The 15,219-nt window shown below is 53.2% G+C and overlaps 1 protein-coding gene across 9 annotated transcripts in view; it reads right to left on the bottom strand.

Moving 5' to 3' along the window:
- The window catches only part of SLC8A1 (solute carrier family 8 member A1), a 146,758-nt gene that overhangs the window by 20,315 nt on the left and 111,224 nt on the right, over positions 1–15,219 (bottom strand). For 3 of the 9 annotated variants that reach the window (XM_063328303.1, XM_063328304.1, XM_063328311.1), the window contains exons 3-9: positions 6,771–6,877; positions 4,121–4,141; positions 3,297–3,314; positions 3,173–3,187; positions 2,421–2,489; positions 1,467–1,597; positions 171–270 (exon numbers count right to left, since the gene is read on the bottom strand). In XM_063328303.1, coding sequence (XP_063184373.1) covers positions 171–270; positions 1,467–1,597; positions 2,421–2,489; positions 3,173–3,187; positions 3,297–3,314; positions 4,121–4,141; positions 6,771–6,877 — 461 coding nt within the window. Of the gene's footprint in view, positions 1–170; positions 271–1,466; positions 1,598–2,420; positions 2,490–3,172; positions 3,188–3,296; positions 3,315–4,120; positions 4,142–6,318; positions 6,423–6,770; positions 6,878–15,219 lie in introns of all 9 variants that reach the window. The other 6 variants (XM_063328306.1, XM_063328305.1, XM_063328307.1 and 3 more) reach the window with 6 other exon arrangements.

Consider the following 15,219-nt stretch of genomic DNA (forward strand, 5'->3'; position numbering starts at 1 on the left):
GATCTCACGAAAGGGTTTTATCAGCTGTCTTGTGCATGCAGACGCTGTAAATAACTCCGCCACCTGTTTTGCCTTCTGCTGCTCCGCTACGGTCTGCACTACCGCTACAGCCAAGCCACGACACGAGCGAGGGTGATCGTAATTCACCTGGAGCTGTGGTCCAAACTCACCCGCGCTGACAGTAATAGCCTCAATAAACTGCTCCCTCCAGCTGTTTGTGCCAACCACCAGGGCCAGGTTCGTCTTCTTAATGAGCTTGTCCACCGTGTTCTGTGGATGGAGACGCAGAGGGGAGAATTAGGGGCTATCGGGCTGGAGAAGCTGGGCTAAAACCCACCGGCACTACTGCTTACAGCCGTGCACTTATGGAAAAAGCTTAGTAGCTTTTAAGCTCAGGTCAAGAGCCCCAGCAGTGAAAGCAAATGTAAGTACTTCCAATTCCCCTCGCTGCCGCTCAAAAAGACCTTTCGAAACCTGCTCACGATGGGAGTTTGAACCACCTCAGCGGAGGTTTAACAGCAAATAGTGCCGAGGTGCCACAGCTCCTGTTGTTGTGCTTGGGGCGTGCTTGTTGTGCCACAGCTCCTGTTCCCACGGCTCCTGCCTTGGGAAGAAATTTTACTGGGCTGCTTCAAAGCACGAACTGGGACCTGATCAAGGACCATTTGCAGAGCTGGACTATATCTCTCTGCGCTGCTCGGGAGCTGGAGCTCGCTGCCAGCAGGGAAGGTGCTGTGGCGGCAGCGGGAAGGAGATGCTCCTGTGCAGGCGGCCTGAGGGCTGCCCGCAAGCGGCGATGCCTCGGACACACACTGAGGGCAGGCGGCAAAACCGTGGAAGGGAGGCAGCCACCACTGTGCCGCAGTTCAGGGTGGCCTGTTATTTTTTTATACTACAGAAAAATGGAAAAGATAATGAAATGGCCAGCTTTCAGCTCTTGACCTGGCACACGCATTCACGACAGCTTAGCTTCACAACCATGACTTGCGTTTGGGGTATCAGCCCTTTGTGCTGGGGGTCCCAGGCTCGGGGCTCGCTCAAGACCGCCTCTAAGTGTAGCACATCACTGTGAGAATGAGGTTACATTTTAAAGCAACCTGCATTGTTTTGGAGCCCGGTCGGCTCTTAGGGCTCACCAGACTGATGTGCTTGTATAATAATAACCACAGTCTGTGAGCGGGACAGAAAGTCTGGGGTCATCCCCCAAGGACCATGGCTGTGGGCTAATGGATAGAGTGAGGATGCAGAGTGTATTTTAACCCACCGCCATTTCAATGGAGTGACCCTCAGCCTTTTGTCATGCCTTGGCTCCCCTGCCTTTGAAAGTGTCCCTTGGCCCTGCTCTGAGACCTTGTGATGCCAGGAGCCGCCTCGCTTTGCTGCGATGCCATTAACATGTGCTTGGCAATGCTGTGCAAGCCCAAAAGGAGAGGAAGAAGAGCAGGGACAGGGGGCACGGACAGTACCTTGAACTCATAGGACTCCTCAATGATGATTTCGAGCTTCGTATGCTCCCCCAGGACTGGGCGCCCCATCTCCGCGATTCGGCGCTCTTCCTCCTCCTTGCTGGTCAGTGGCTGCTTTTCTTCATTCTCCTCTGCAAAGCAAAGAGCCCGTCGGTGAGCCAGGCCCGGCTGGTAACTCTGGAGCTGGCTTCCCGTCAGAAGGGGAGGTCAGGAAGCCTCCAGGTGGGAGCATGAGCGACAGAGCAGCTGAGAAGGAGGAAATCATGGAGCGACAGGCAAGGTAGTTTTGCTGGGAAATGCTAGCAAGAGGTCTGCAACTCGTCCAACCTCAGGAGGAGCCCGGTTCACCTTCAGGGCTGGGGAACAGCTTATTGCATGGTACCACAGGGATGCTGGGGGGGGACAGATCATCACTAAGGCTGCTCCATTTCCCAGCTCTCCACGTCTGCATGGGGGCATGGCCAGGACATTTCCATCAGCCTGCTACAACCAGAGCGAGCTGCCAGGAGCCTCAGAGCTGAGACGGGTATGAAATCTTGGCTCTGCTCCTTCTGAGCTGGGCTTTACCTTGGGGATGGGGCTGGCAGCCAGAGAGCTGCTCCTCCTGCGGTGGTGGGACTGGAACACATAGTGCTGGGCCACAGAGGTGTGAGGAGCCTGGCCCCAAACCCTGAGAGAGGAGGCAACGGAGAGACTACAGGAGCAATGGAGCAGGTCTGCACCTCCACTGGCAACCTCTGGGGCATAGGGACCCCGGGCAGCATGGCTTTTGTCACTGACCCTGCGCAGAGCCCCACTGAGCTCCCTTCCAGTCCACCCCAGGGATGAGCAGAAGGACATCACGGTTAAAAAGGGCGGGATTCACTGCAGACGGGAGCTAAACTGTCAGTAGGCGAACACCCCAGTCAGTCCATGTTAGACTGCCATGGCCCTCGGGCGCCACGCTGCCGGTACCTTGGATGGTGACCACGGTGCAAGGAAGAGGATGATCTCTAGCCTGGACCTTCCTGAAGATGGGTTTGCCTATCAAAGCGACCAGCAGGACGTCAGCAGGAGGGACTGTACGCCCCAAGCAAACCACTACCGTGCGGTTAGTAAACTATACTCCTACTTCACACGGGGTTAGTGTCGCTGCCTTGCTGGCTGCCCCTCGTCTGCACAGGCAGCACCATGCTGTGGGAAAGCCCTTCTCCTCCCGCTGGTCAAAGGGAGAGCCTCATTAGTCTGAATTATCATTTCCACGCCTTCTGAGGGGCTGCTCTGCAACATGTGGGACCCGGGACCTTCTCCCCCTGCAGCGCTCGGCTTAACGAAGGATGCTGGGCTGGCTAACGAGGGCTGGGCAAACCCTGGGTCTCGCTGGTGGGAAGAGCAGGGGCTGCGTGCCTGGAAGCAGCCATGGGGTCCCGCACCTCCCGCAGTGCTCGGGCACCCTGGGGAATGAGGACGGGGTCCCCGCGCCGTGCAGAGCCCTCTGCACACCTCCTGTGCGGGCAGCAGGGAGGGGAAGGCTGGACCAAGAGGAGAAGAACCCCTGCCCCGCTCCAAGAGATGCAGCGGGGGCTGCCCGTTGCTTCAGGGGTGAGGGGTCTCCCTCCCCGGAGTGGGGGTTAGGTGTGTGTAGGGCAGGCAAAGCACTCTGTGAGAGGACACGGTGTTAGTGTGACTGTCCGGGGCAGCGGGGCCACGGCACGGCACCTTCTTACCCTTCCAGAGTTTCCCTCCAGGGCAGAACAAAAGCAAAGAGGAAACCAAGAGGAAAGAGCAGGGTGAGCATATGGCCATTAAGAGGAGGGAAAGCGGGGGTGGGGGGAGAGCAGAAATCCATACCTGTGATGGTGAAGCCACCTAGATGAAACCAAAAATGAGAAAAAGAGACAGAGAGAGAAAGAGAGAGGATTAGCATCAGCACAGCAACAAGGACACCCTGCAGCCTGCAGGGATGGGGTGGTCCTTCCCTGCCCCATGGCTGGGGACATGAGGGGGGGCTACTCCATGACACGCACCCCAGGGATGGTGTGGGGAGACCTGAACACAGGCTTTTTCAGCCCATATCTGCAAGCTGCCACCCCCTGGTATCTAATATATGCTGCGGAGTGGGTGAGACCAGTGCAAGCCTGCCCTGGGGATTAGGAGAACAAGGATGGCTTTGCTTCCCTCCCTGGCCGCCCTATCCTGGGGGTGGCCAGCAAGGAATTTAAGAGGCTGTGTGGGCTCTAAATCTCCCCAAGACTGGAGGCAAAGTTTGCACCATCTCTTCAAAAAGGGTTGGCCAATGTTCCCGTCCAGCCACAAGCATCCCTAAATCCCCAGGCAATCCTGTTTCTGCCACGCCAGTGTAAGAGGCGATGGGTTAATTTGCAGGGGGCAGGTTTGCAACTCGGGGTGTTGGTGGGTTTACTATGGCTGTGACAACGCCATGCCCAAAAAGTGCTCCTCGCCACAGCGGGTTACCGCTTCTTAACATTAGTGACTTTGGGGCTCTACTCCAAGGGAAGATATGGCGTTAGGTACCTGAGCTTACTTAAATAGTGCTGACCACCCTAAAAGAGATTGTCGTGAGCAAAGAAAAATGTCAAACAAAATCAATTGTCTTCCGAAAATACGCAGACAAACTGGAAGAAAATGGAAAAGAAAAACAAATGCGCGCTTACCAAGCTCATTCAACAACAGGGCTGTGAAGGAGACAGACAGAGACAAACACAGAAGAAGAAAAGTAAATGAATAATGAAATCAAAAGGGATATCCACAGAAAGACTCCAGATCCCGGGGCAGAGATTTCAGATCTGTAAAGCTGCAGGATACCATTAGTGGTGAGAGAAAGGCACTAAAAATAAAAGGAACAGAAAAGTTTCATGGGATTGTGGATTTAAAATAAAAACTATCGCAAATATGGGGTGGATATGGGATTAAAAGGCACACTCCAAAAATTCATTTTTCCCCTTTTAATTGTATGTGCAAGATCTTCCATTGGCCTCAGAGGCAGTTCTGCCCCAGGGGAGGACACAAGACGTCCCACGTGCAGCGGCTACTGGCTTTGACCTCCTCCAGCTGCCTAACGGGGAGCAATAGCTCCAGCTGCTTCTGGCGTATATGACAAGAGAAGAAAAGTCTGTGGCAAGGCTTGGCTCAAGGATCTTCTCGCCCAACATTTTAGGTCTCCAAAACAAAAGGAAAAGCCTCTCCCTTAGTGCACTGGTGGGTCCCTGGTCCCTGAGGTGCAGACCCCACCATGGCTACATGGCCCAAGGGTGACATTTTGGAGATGCTCTCGTCTCCAGGGTGCCAAGCACACAGCTTGCCCTGCCTCGCTGCCTCTCGTACAAAACCAAGCACAAAAAATGAATTAAAAAAAAAAAATCACTGCATGGCCAAAGCAGCAAAGAGCATCCTTTAAAATCTTGACTTGCCTTCCAGCTAGCGAGTCTGCAAAGCTGAGCTTCACTCGGGTTTCCTCAGTTATCTTTGTGACCGGGAAGATGAGGAACTTTGTTTCCTTTTCCTTTTATTTTTAATTAAAAATTTCAGCTAGGACCTCATGAGTTCTCAAGCCTGGGGCCGGGAAAGCATGTTTGCTTTTGCTGACTGGCAAGGCTGAGCCCGCGCTGGTCCCTGCGAAGCTGGGCAAAGCCAGAGCCGCAGAGCTGAGTTGTCCACGTGCCGCTTTATCCTGGCAACACTGGCTACACTCCGTAGATGCCACCGCCACCTTTTAATGACACAAATCCCACCTGCAGAGCCTGGGCCACCCCGGTGTGCCTGATTTTTTTAGCCCTGCTTCTGCTAGCTGGTCACATAAACCAGCAGGAAATCTGATGGAGGGGATGATGCAGCTAATCCGGACGGCACCCGTGCCGAAGGGGAACGTGGCATCGCTGCCGCATGTGTTTTTACCCTGAAATACAGCAGCACGTCCCCACTCAGCGTGGGGACTGCTGGGGGCCCCCTCTGCCCTGAACCACTAATATATTACAGCCCCATGCCTGCTGAAGGGAAGAGCTTATGTCCCAGAAATTAGAAAGCAGCTCCAAGGCAGACAGACCAAATGCCGCTGCCAATTTTTTAACAAAGGCTTTAATAAGGGTCTGTTGTAGGGCAACTAATTATCTTAAGTAACTCTAACACTGCTTTTTGCTCAGCCGCCAATAGCGCGCAGAATTAGCTGTTGCCATCAATTCTCACTTAATTTCCTAGCAGAAAAAAAAAAAATGCACAGAAAAAATAAGTGAACTCTGTATTTTGGGAAGGTTTGCAGTTGGTTTGGAAATGTGATGAAAGAGGAAATTGTTTTTATTATACCTATGAGAAGCTATTATCCAGTGCAGAGCTATGAAACTTTATTTGAGTATAACCTGATTTCTTCTAGACTGATTGCATCGTACGGTATTACCTGTTTGTGCCATGATTCTCTGCTATTTTCAAGCCCTAGTGCAAGTATAAAAAGGCCAAAATTACTGCTCTGGCCATGCATTTTATTTCAAGTGAAGGCTATTTTATCTTCCGATAAAAATGATGCAGCATCGCCTTTTTACTTCTCGAGACCGAGTTTTCCTCCTCGATTAAATGAAGGCGCAGCTGCGCCATGGCAGGGCAGCGCTCTCAAAACGTCTCTGGGTGCTGGCGATGCTCGTCGCCCGGCTGCTCCCGGGGGGGCCCTGGCGAGCAAGACGGAGTCCTCCCAAAACGAAAGAGGAAAGAAAACAGAGCAAAAAGGTGCAGTGGCCAAGCTTTGAAGGAGGGAGGGCAAAACGGCCGGGAGCCAAAGTGCGAGGAGAAAGGAGTGTGAGAGTAGGGAGACACAGAGAAAGCGGACGGCAGCGTCTCGAGAGCTGGTCTGGTTTTACTCTCACACCTTTCACTCCTCGTCGTAGCCACACCGGGTCCCCAAGCACAAGGAAGAAACTGCACTCTTTCTCATACTCCTCACGGTCAAGTACTCTAAGGGTAATGAATTTCCTGTGGGAACACAAGACAAAGGCAAACACATGATTGGCATCACACACGCATGCAGTTCATGTCCGCCCAGGGGGGCCATGGTGCCGGAGAGATGGTCGGGTGGGGGGAAGCGGCTGCACATCCCCCCTGGGGCGTATGGGGAAGGGCAGGAGCTTCCCCACCACCCGGCTGGGGTCGGACCTTGGTGGGCTGGGGAAAGGCTGAGTTCAGGGCGGGGTGGGAAGTGTCCTCGCTCCTGCCCTTTTCCATAGGCGTTGGGGATGTGAGCTCGGTGTTGCAGGCGCCAGGCATGAGTGAGCCAGACAAGGGACACACAGGCTGGGCTCAGCCCCGGAGCACGTCCCCCACCTTTCTTCTCACTCATCTCCACCAGCCGGGGCTCCCCGATCTCTAGGTAGAAGGTCTTGTTTTTCTCATACTCCTCATCATCTATCACCTTGATTGATATCGTTTTGCTGGAACAGAGAAGAAGAAATAGAGATTCAAGAGTAAGGGGGGAAAAGGGTGGAGGGGAGACAGGGAGAGGAGGAGGAGGAGGAGGAGCGTGGAAAGGGCAGAAGGGGCTGCGGACAGAAGACAGGAGGTTTGGTAGCGCAGGCTGGAGGGGCAGCACAGCCGAAAGCAAAGGGCAGGTGCCGACAGGCCGAGCTTGTCTCGGGATGAGCATGGACCCCAGCGTTGGAGCACCAGCAGCTCGCAGGGTGCCTTCCTACCCGGCACGGCCAGAGACCATGGCTGGACATGACCAGCCTCCCCCAAGGTGCCTCGGTCCAGGGGCAGCAAGACAAGTCCCTTTCCAAAATCCAGGGTGCAGAACAGCCCCTTGGCAGCTTGCACACACCACGTAGGCTCATGGGGGCATGAGCACTGGGAACCAGCACAGACCAAGCCCCTGGAACCACGATGCACTGCTTAAAGCAACCCCTGTGCACAGAAGAGGCTCTGTCTGGCCAGGCACAGCAGATCCATGCGCAACATCATGGTCAGCTGCTCGGTTTGGGCTTTGGAGGCTCCAATTTACAAGCTTGAAAGGGATGCTGGAGTTAGGACTTTTTCTGTGCTGGGAACATAAGGGAAAGACAGTCTTTCTGGTTAGGATAGGGTGAAGGAAAGCTTCACCGGCGGTGAGATTTAACTTTTTTATTTTCCTTTGCAAGCAGCGCTTCCTCACCCAACCCCTGAAGGTTTGGTTCTCTCCTGTTGGAGAGTCGTGCAGCAAGTCTCTTCTCACATGGCCTGGGGCTGCTGAATTTGCCCCTGTGGCACCAGCAGGGCAGGCATGGAGGCAGAACCCCTGCTCAGAGCAGAGCCACAGCTGCACCCACCACGAAGGACCAAAGCCTCGCAGGAGGCTCTGGCCACCAGCAGAGAGATCTGCTCCTCGGGGCACCCAACAGAGTGAAAATTGAGTGAATGAATTGCTTTACCAGGGGAAAATATTAGCATGGGAGAGGTTTGCCAGCTCTTTTCAGGCACTCACGTATGCAGCCTAGAAACACCCAGACGAAAGCTACTTGCCAGAAGGTGGCCAAGCCCCTGGGGCACAAGGGGCTTGTGCATGGTTTGGGGGGGAACTACGTGGTCTTTCCTACAGTGCAAAGCCCTTGCAAAGACAATTTGTGGGGCAGAAATCCAGCAGCCCCTGCTCCTGCCTGGAGCGCCCTGTTCACTGTCACGTACACATGGCATTGTCACCGGGACGGTACCTCCTCCTGCCTCTGACCTTGTCCCAGACAAGAAATAAGGAGGCAATAACAAGACGAAATCAAAAGGCAACGCAGTGACTGTCTGCAGTCCTCTGCTTGATGCTGGCCTCCCGGCTGGGTTTGCTGTTTCCCCACACTTGACAGCACTGCCCTCCTCTGAACGCTGTTGCTTCAACAAGCTTCCCGGTCGCTCCTCACCTGCCCAAGCCTGTCTGTTCCCATCCTTTGAAGGAACGTCCCTTGTCCCATCCCTGGCTCCTCTGTGCTTTCCAGGGGCAGCCAGCACACAAGCGGGAGCAGCCCCGAGGCTGCTCTAATATACGATCAAGGAGGATCTGCTGCTGCTGGCAGGTCCCAGCGCTGAAAACCCATAAACATGGAAGAAAGCCACGCTCTAGGGGAGTGAAATTCAGGCCGTGCTGCCGTAATTTCTGGCTTTCTCCCCTCCTTGCACATCTGTACCGCCACCCAGAGCCCCTCTGTTAAGCTGACAAGTATTTGGCATTTTATTCTCATTCAGAGCAAACACTGCCAAGCACTTGGAGGAACAGCCATGATGATTTCTTGTGCTGTTTGCTATGAGTCAGAAGTGTATTAAGTTTGCCCTTCATGCTCATAATGAAACCATTTACTCAAGAGCAAGCGATGGCTGTGAAAAGTGTAACAATGCAGCACAGCTCGGTGTAATTGTATTTTATAATGAATCTCTGTAATCATTTGTTCTGTTTATAATTATTGCTGCAATAGGTTTGTACATAGGAAAAATGGTTACCAAGCACGCAGTTGATCTTGCTTTGCATTGATGGGTTAGGGGAAATTACCGTGTATTAAAAAACTAATGAAGGATGCAAAAATGCTCTCAGCCACGCTGTCAAAGAGGACCTGACAGAATTAACAGAATGGCACAATTTCAAAAACATTACTAACGAAATCAATATTTTTCCTGACAACTCCCATTAAAATGTACACTGCACCCTGCCCCCATGTGTGAAAAAAAGTGCCTTTCTCAGGAAAGTTAATTAAAAAAGCTGCCTTCATCAATTCTGAGGGCAGCAGAGGTATGAAGACGTAAACTTCCTATGGGTGCGCTCTGGCTTGCTGTGTGTGGCATTCCTCAAAGCTCCACAACGTAATTCTCTCTCACAAAAAATAAAACAACAACCCACCCGGACGCCAATTTAAAAAAAGCTGTTCCTGACGCTTAGATCCAACACCAATAGGATTTCCCTGAATAATGTGGCCTCGGGGCTTCAAGTGCCACTGCCAGCAGGTGCTGCTGTTAAGCAGTTTTCCAAGTGTCCAAGGTGCGAGCGAGTGCTCTGTGTTGGGTAGACTTGTGCTCGGCCGTACCAGGTTGTTGGGGAAAAAGGGCGGGAGGAACAAACGGCAAGTCTGCTCCCTGGATGAGCCTCCAATCCGCAAGAATCGCTGAGGCAAATTTGTCCCTGGGACGAGACTGCAATCCTGGAGGAAAGGATTTCCTCCTAATGGTGTTTGAGATGGCATCTGTTTGAGAAACGGCAAGTATGGGAAAGTAACGCAGGCTATTCTTAGAGCGTTGCCTGAACTCCATCGCACCGCCTTTTGCCTGCTGCAAAGTCTCTCCCAGGGTCCCGCACGCATGTGGCCGTGGGACAGGGTTTGATCAGTGGAGAAGGAGAAGGCAACGGCACAATTTATCCTGTGTTAAGAGCAAGGACTGCTTTCTACTGTAATCTGGGACGTGCGCTGATGACACCCCGCTCTTGCCGGCCCCTCTGACACGGGCTCTGCTTTCGGTCCTCTCCCAGGCAGAGACTTGCTGGGTGGCGTGGGCTGTGACGATGCCAGGGGCATCACGCCAGCGGGGGGCTGCCCGTGCAGGCTGCGCGTTCCCACCGCCCTCACCCAGTCCCACGCTCCCGCTGCATTCGGTGCCCGGCTTTGCGAGCCTGCTGCCTGCAGTCCTCTGTTTCAGAGGTCCTCTTTTTCAGCGTGCGAGGCTGATTTTCTCGCGTTACAATACAGGGAGCCAATGAGGCAGACCAGGGGCCCTGGCAGAGCCAGGACAAGTGCGTTAAGGCTCACGGAGCGATGTGGTCCCTTGGTTTTCCTAGCTGGACACAGTTGGATGAAGTATGCCGAGACCCCAGAGTTCCCAGCCAGTACGCATGTGCTGAAATTTGCATTTAAAAATCTTTCTCTCTCCTGTAGCTCAGGGGCTCTTTCAGCGCAAGACAGTGATGGTACTTGTGTGAACAGAAAACAAAAGGCACACTGCATAGCACCCCGAAACCCCCACTGCTGAGTCACTGCAGGGAGTCCCAAATCCACAAGACAGAGGGAAAAAACAGAAGATTAAAACAGAGGGTTAAAGCAGCCTGTAGAACATTATGCATTTTCTTCACCTGCTGTGAATCTGGGGTCAATCTAGATGGTGTTTCCAAGCTGTCCCTCAAATCCTCACAGGGGTCTAGAATGAGCTTTGATGTGGGGATGAAAGTGGTGTTACTGCCATAATCTAATGTCTCCAGGAGCTGGAGCTGGGTATTTAAGCCAAACACTCAAGATCAGACGAGCACACAACACCACAGCCCTTGAAAAAGCTGGAATTTTTTTTCCCTGCCTTGTCCCTTGTTCACACTGCAGGTGGGAAAGAGCAAGTTCTGGAGCATCTCTCCAACAGGTTTGGGTGCATGGGGCTAGAGGTCCCTCTGCTGAGCCAGGCTCTGTGTTGGCCCAAACCACCAGGCATGGCAGATCTCCTCCCTGCCCACTGCGGGGAGCCCCAGTGACACTGCGGGACAAGTCTGCAGGAAACCACTGCTGCTGCTGGGGGTCTTCCTTCCATTAGTGTTGAGTCCATTTCGGCTGAGCTAGAGAGCCCTGCTCTGGCGTGAAGGCTGAGGGCACCCACGGCGCATCCAGCTCTCTGCATTTCAGAAGGAGAAATTGCTCTTCCCTGAGTCTGTAGCGAAGGCAATTGCTGAGGGAATGAGTTTCATCTCATTTCCATGTACCGGAAATCAAAGAATGAAACAAATCTTGCAGAATTGCAGCTCCAGCTCTTCTCCTCCTGCTGTCCCCCAGCAGCAGCAAGAGAAGGATGATATCTTCATGAACACGGCATACAAATCTCTGGCCTCGCTCCAAGCCCAGCACTCTCCATCAGGATTTAGTTTTTGTTTCAAACCGCGCTATTTCATTCGAAAGGTCTTTTAACGGAGCATTCCCCCCTCAAACCGTAGTTACAATAGCCCGTGGAAAAGTCCTCTGGGCTGGTGATGCTCTAAGGATGGCTCACCGAGGGGAGAACTGCTATACCCGACCAGGCCCCATGGCCATCCAGCACAGCCTCTTCTTCTGACAACTGCCAAGAGCACCTTGGAGTAGGAGGATGTAAGAGCAGTATGGGCATATAGACAGTATTTCCAACAACTGATGCGCTCCCAGCCCCCGGATATCTGTGTCTAAGGGGTTCCCTAGCCAGACCAGGTTTCTGTGTATTTAGCTACGCTCTGCAGATTTCTCCCATTTTCCTTTGAGCCTGGGTAAGCTTTTGGCATTTGCGGTATCCCGTGTGCCGTGGAGAACAATGTGTTTCCTAATGCCAGCCCAGGGTCACGGACAGCAAATAGCGGCTCTCGGGAGGCGATGTGTCCTCGGCACGAGCATGCCAGCCCACCTGTGTTTCCTGGGCACGCCTCTGGAAAGGGTAAGAGAGAGCACCCACGTGCCTGCCTGCAAGTGACCCCAGCAGGGACGTGGCACTAGAAGGATAGGGCTGAATGTCCCCTGTCAGCAGGCAAGCAAAATGGCTTTTATACAATGGCAAAGGCAGGGCAAGAAGAGATCTCATGCTTAGAGAAAAAATGCCAGCTGGGGAAGGCACGCTGTGAGCAATGTCATGCATGTGCAGGGACAAGTAACGAGCTAGCACAGTCTGGCACAGGGTGACAGGAGCAGAAAAGAGACCAACAGGGGAATACTTCTCTCCAAAAAAGTATTTTTTTGGCCAAGGCCACCTAAGGAGATGGGCGCAGCACTGGGCAGAGGTGTAGGGAGCTGGCATCCCCAGCCCTCCTATCTCCACTAGCCTTTTGAATCTTGTGGGATCAGATGGCACCAGGAATGACTGGTGACAACCTTACATGGACCTTTGCATTCATTTAGAACCTGATTATGCGCACAGTCATGGTGCACCAGTGGGAATCCTCGATATACTCGCAAAAATCCTGCCATCCCCAATCTACACTGTACCGCTCAGTTACGTGACATAGAAGAAACCCCTCTCATGACTCGGACAAGCGACCAGCACTGCACGGATCAGGGGAGCTTGCTGTTCCCAGGGAATCAGCATTCAGTTCCAGACAGATTCAGGCAGGACATGCTGGGGGACATGGGACATCCTCCGGGGCGCTTCTTGACAGGGCCAGATCTCCAGAAGCAGAGATGTGTCAAGTCCAGCGCTCACTTCCTACTGCTGCTCAGATTCAGCATGGCAAAAGGTGGTTTCCACTGCTGCACAATGCATCTCTCAGTGCTCTCTCAGAACGGTAGTCATGCCTTTTTAACACTGCTTTATTTTCTTTTTTTTTTCCCAAGTGAAAGAATGAGGCCAGCTACCTCCACCCTTGGAGATGTTCAAAGCTCGCCCGAGCAACTCGCTTTAGCTTTGATGTTGGCCCTCTGAGAAAAGGTTGGACCAGAGACCTTCTAATCCAGAGACCTTCTGATCCAGAGACCTTGCGCACCTCAATCCTGCTGTGCTCCTAGATCAGAGATCTCGTAGCTAAGAAAGCATCATTGCTAAGAAAGCGGGTGCCCAGATCACCCGCCAACTGGAGCTGGAATAGCTAAGAAGTACTGCGTGCAGCCAGTAATGATGTCTCCAGTGGGCCAGGAAAATGATGATCTCTAAACAACACAACCAACGAGCCAACTGCTATAGTGGTCAGTAACTAGCTTGCCCATGAGAACATGGCATGCTGTCACTGCCTGGACAGACAGACACTTCTTCCTGAATCAACGGAGGGAACAATGCACTTATGCAGCTTGTCACCCATCCAGCTTCCACTGATCGCCCAGGAGAACTACATGAACAGCTTGGAGGACTTTCAACTGGAGAGTCATCGTTACAAGATCCAGGGTAGGCAGTCGGGAGTGAAGTCCTGTTCCTTAAGCCTGGTGCTACCAGCCCTGACCCCCTCAACAGCCAAGCACTTCCCACCCAGAGGACCAGCGAGAGAAGAGCCACGAGGAACACATGTTCTGGAGGTGACATTTCAAAGCCACATCCACTGGTGCTGCCCCTTCCAGCGTGCGTTCTCAGGCTCCACAGAAAGCTGCCGCATTGATTTCTCGTACATCTGCTTGTCAGCCAGTCACTTAATTAGCTGAAATGAGAGACGGGCACGTGGCTTGGGAGACTCCCTGCCTCGCGCAGCTTGTGTGGGCGCTCGGTACCCAGCAGGGCCTGGGCAGAGGGGCAGGCGGGCTGCTGTAGGGGGCCAGGTTCTGTGGGGGAGAAAGCTCCCAAATCATCATCCGGGCTGGGCACCACCAGCGCCAGCAGCCACTGAGGAGCCTGGACCAGAGGCCAGGGCAGGGCTGGAGCCAACCACCAAGAGCAAGGCAGCTCTTTCTCGCCCCATCACTAGGCTTTGCTCTTCATCTCCCTGGCTGTCCTCATCTGCTGGGTGAGTGTCTCCAGAGGCTGCAGGGGCTTGAGGCCCCCTCCATGCTGTTAGAGACGCAGAGACCCAGCTGGTCCTGTGTCTGTCTCTGCAGCACACAACTCTTCTGACTGGGGCACCAGGGAGTGCTTTTATGCACTTAGCAGCTTCATTGCTCAAATTTCTGACAGATACTCAAGGAGGGAAGCCGCCTTGTTGCTGGGAAGGAAAAGGAGCAGATTAGGCTTTTCTTCCACAAGTCGACAACAAAATTGCACCTGAGGGTGAGGAGATGACAACGAGAGACACCCGGGTCTGTGGTGGAGGCGTTTGTCCCACACGCAGGGGACATGTGCCCTGTGGGAGACACGCGAGAGGACAATGTGACGCCTGCTCAGCCAGCACAGGGACGCTCCTTCCCGAGGGACAGAAGATGCACAGAAATGGGCCAGATTATGTGAATGACCTTGTGTCACACATGATTTTAGTTGTTACCCAGTGGTCTCTGGCAGATGAGAAGGTTCGTTAGCGTTTCTGTCCCTGATGATGGGATCCCATCTTTGCAAGATGTCCCATGAGTCACCCGTACAGGGCCCTTTGCAGAACCAAGCCTTGCTGACATGAAATGTCTGTACTTAATGAAAATTTTGCCTGAAGCGTGCTGCAAACATGACACAGAGGGCAAAGGAAAACCTGCCTGAAGCTAAGCCTGACGCATGCTTTGGGAAGTGTGGATATGAGCTGAGCTGATGTGGCAGCTTGGTTTGCTGGTCCAGCAGCCCAGATCTGCATGGGACTCCACGGTCCTGTGCCTACCAAAACCGTGATCGAGCACACTAGCCTGGGCACTGCAAAAAAAGGGAGGGGGACCCAGTCCCTTTATCCTCCCTGGACCTCTGGAGCCAAAATTCATCTGGCTGCTCTTATTTTCTTGGTTGCCCTCCACCTCTTTCTCCAAGGCTTGCTGAATCAGTCTTTGTAAGACCCCGGGGCTGTGCTGTCATCTCCATGTCTGCGTAAACCAACTGCTCCCCTGGCCTCAGGATGCATTGTGTTTAAATGACAACATACGGCTCAAATACATAACACTGGCCTGCTCCAGAGCATCACTACCAGGAAAATCCTGGAAAAGGATCCAGCCTGCTCTTACTTGGCCTTGTGGAGACACAAGACGTGGGAGGTGGTTTGCAGAGACAGGAGGACCGAGAGCTGCTGCTGCTCGAATAGCTGGGAGACGACAAGCACAGCTGATGCTCAGTGCCTCAGAAAACACTTTTCAGGAGCGACGATTGCCAGGTAAGATGATTATACATGCTAGACCGAACGCTGCCTGACTCTCTTCTTCGGAAGACCATATTGGGCAGGATTTGTCAGACCAGAAACGCTCTTCTGGGGAACCCTTGATGTTTGCTTTGGTCTGACTGTGAATTTTGCACT

Source organism: Chroicocephalus ridibundus, chromosome 3, assembly GCF_963924245.1.
Source record: "Chroicocephalus ridibundus chromosome 3, bChrRid1.1, whole genome shotgun sequence".
NCBI classification, from domain to species: Eukaryota; Metazoa; Chordata; class Aves; order Charadriiformes; family Laridae; genus Chroicocephalus; species Chroicocephalus ridibundus.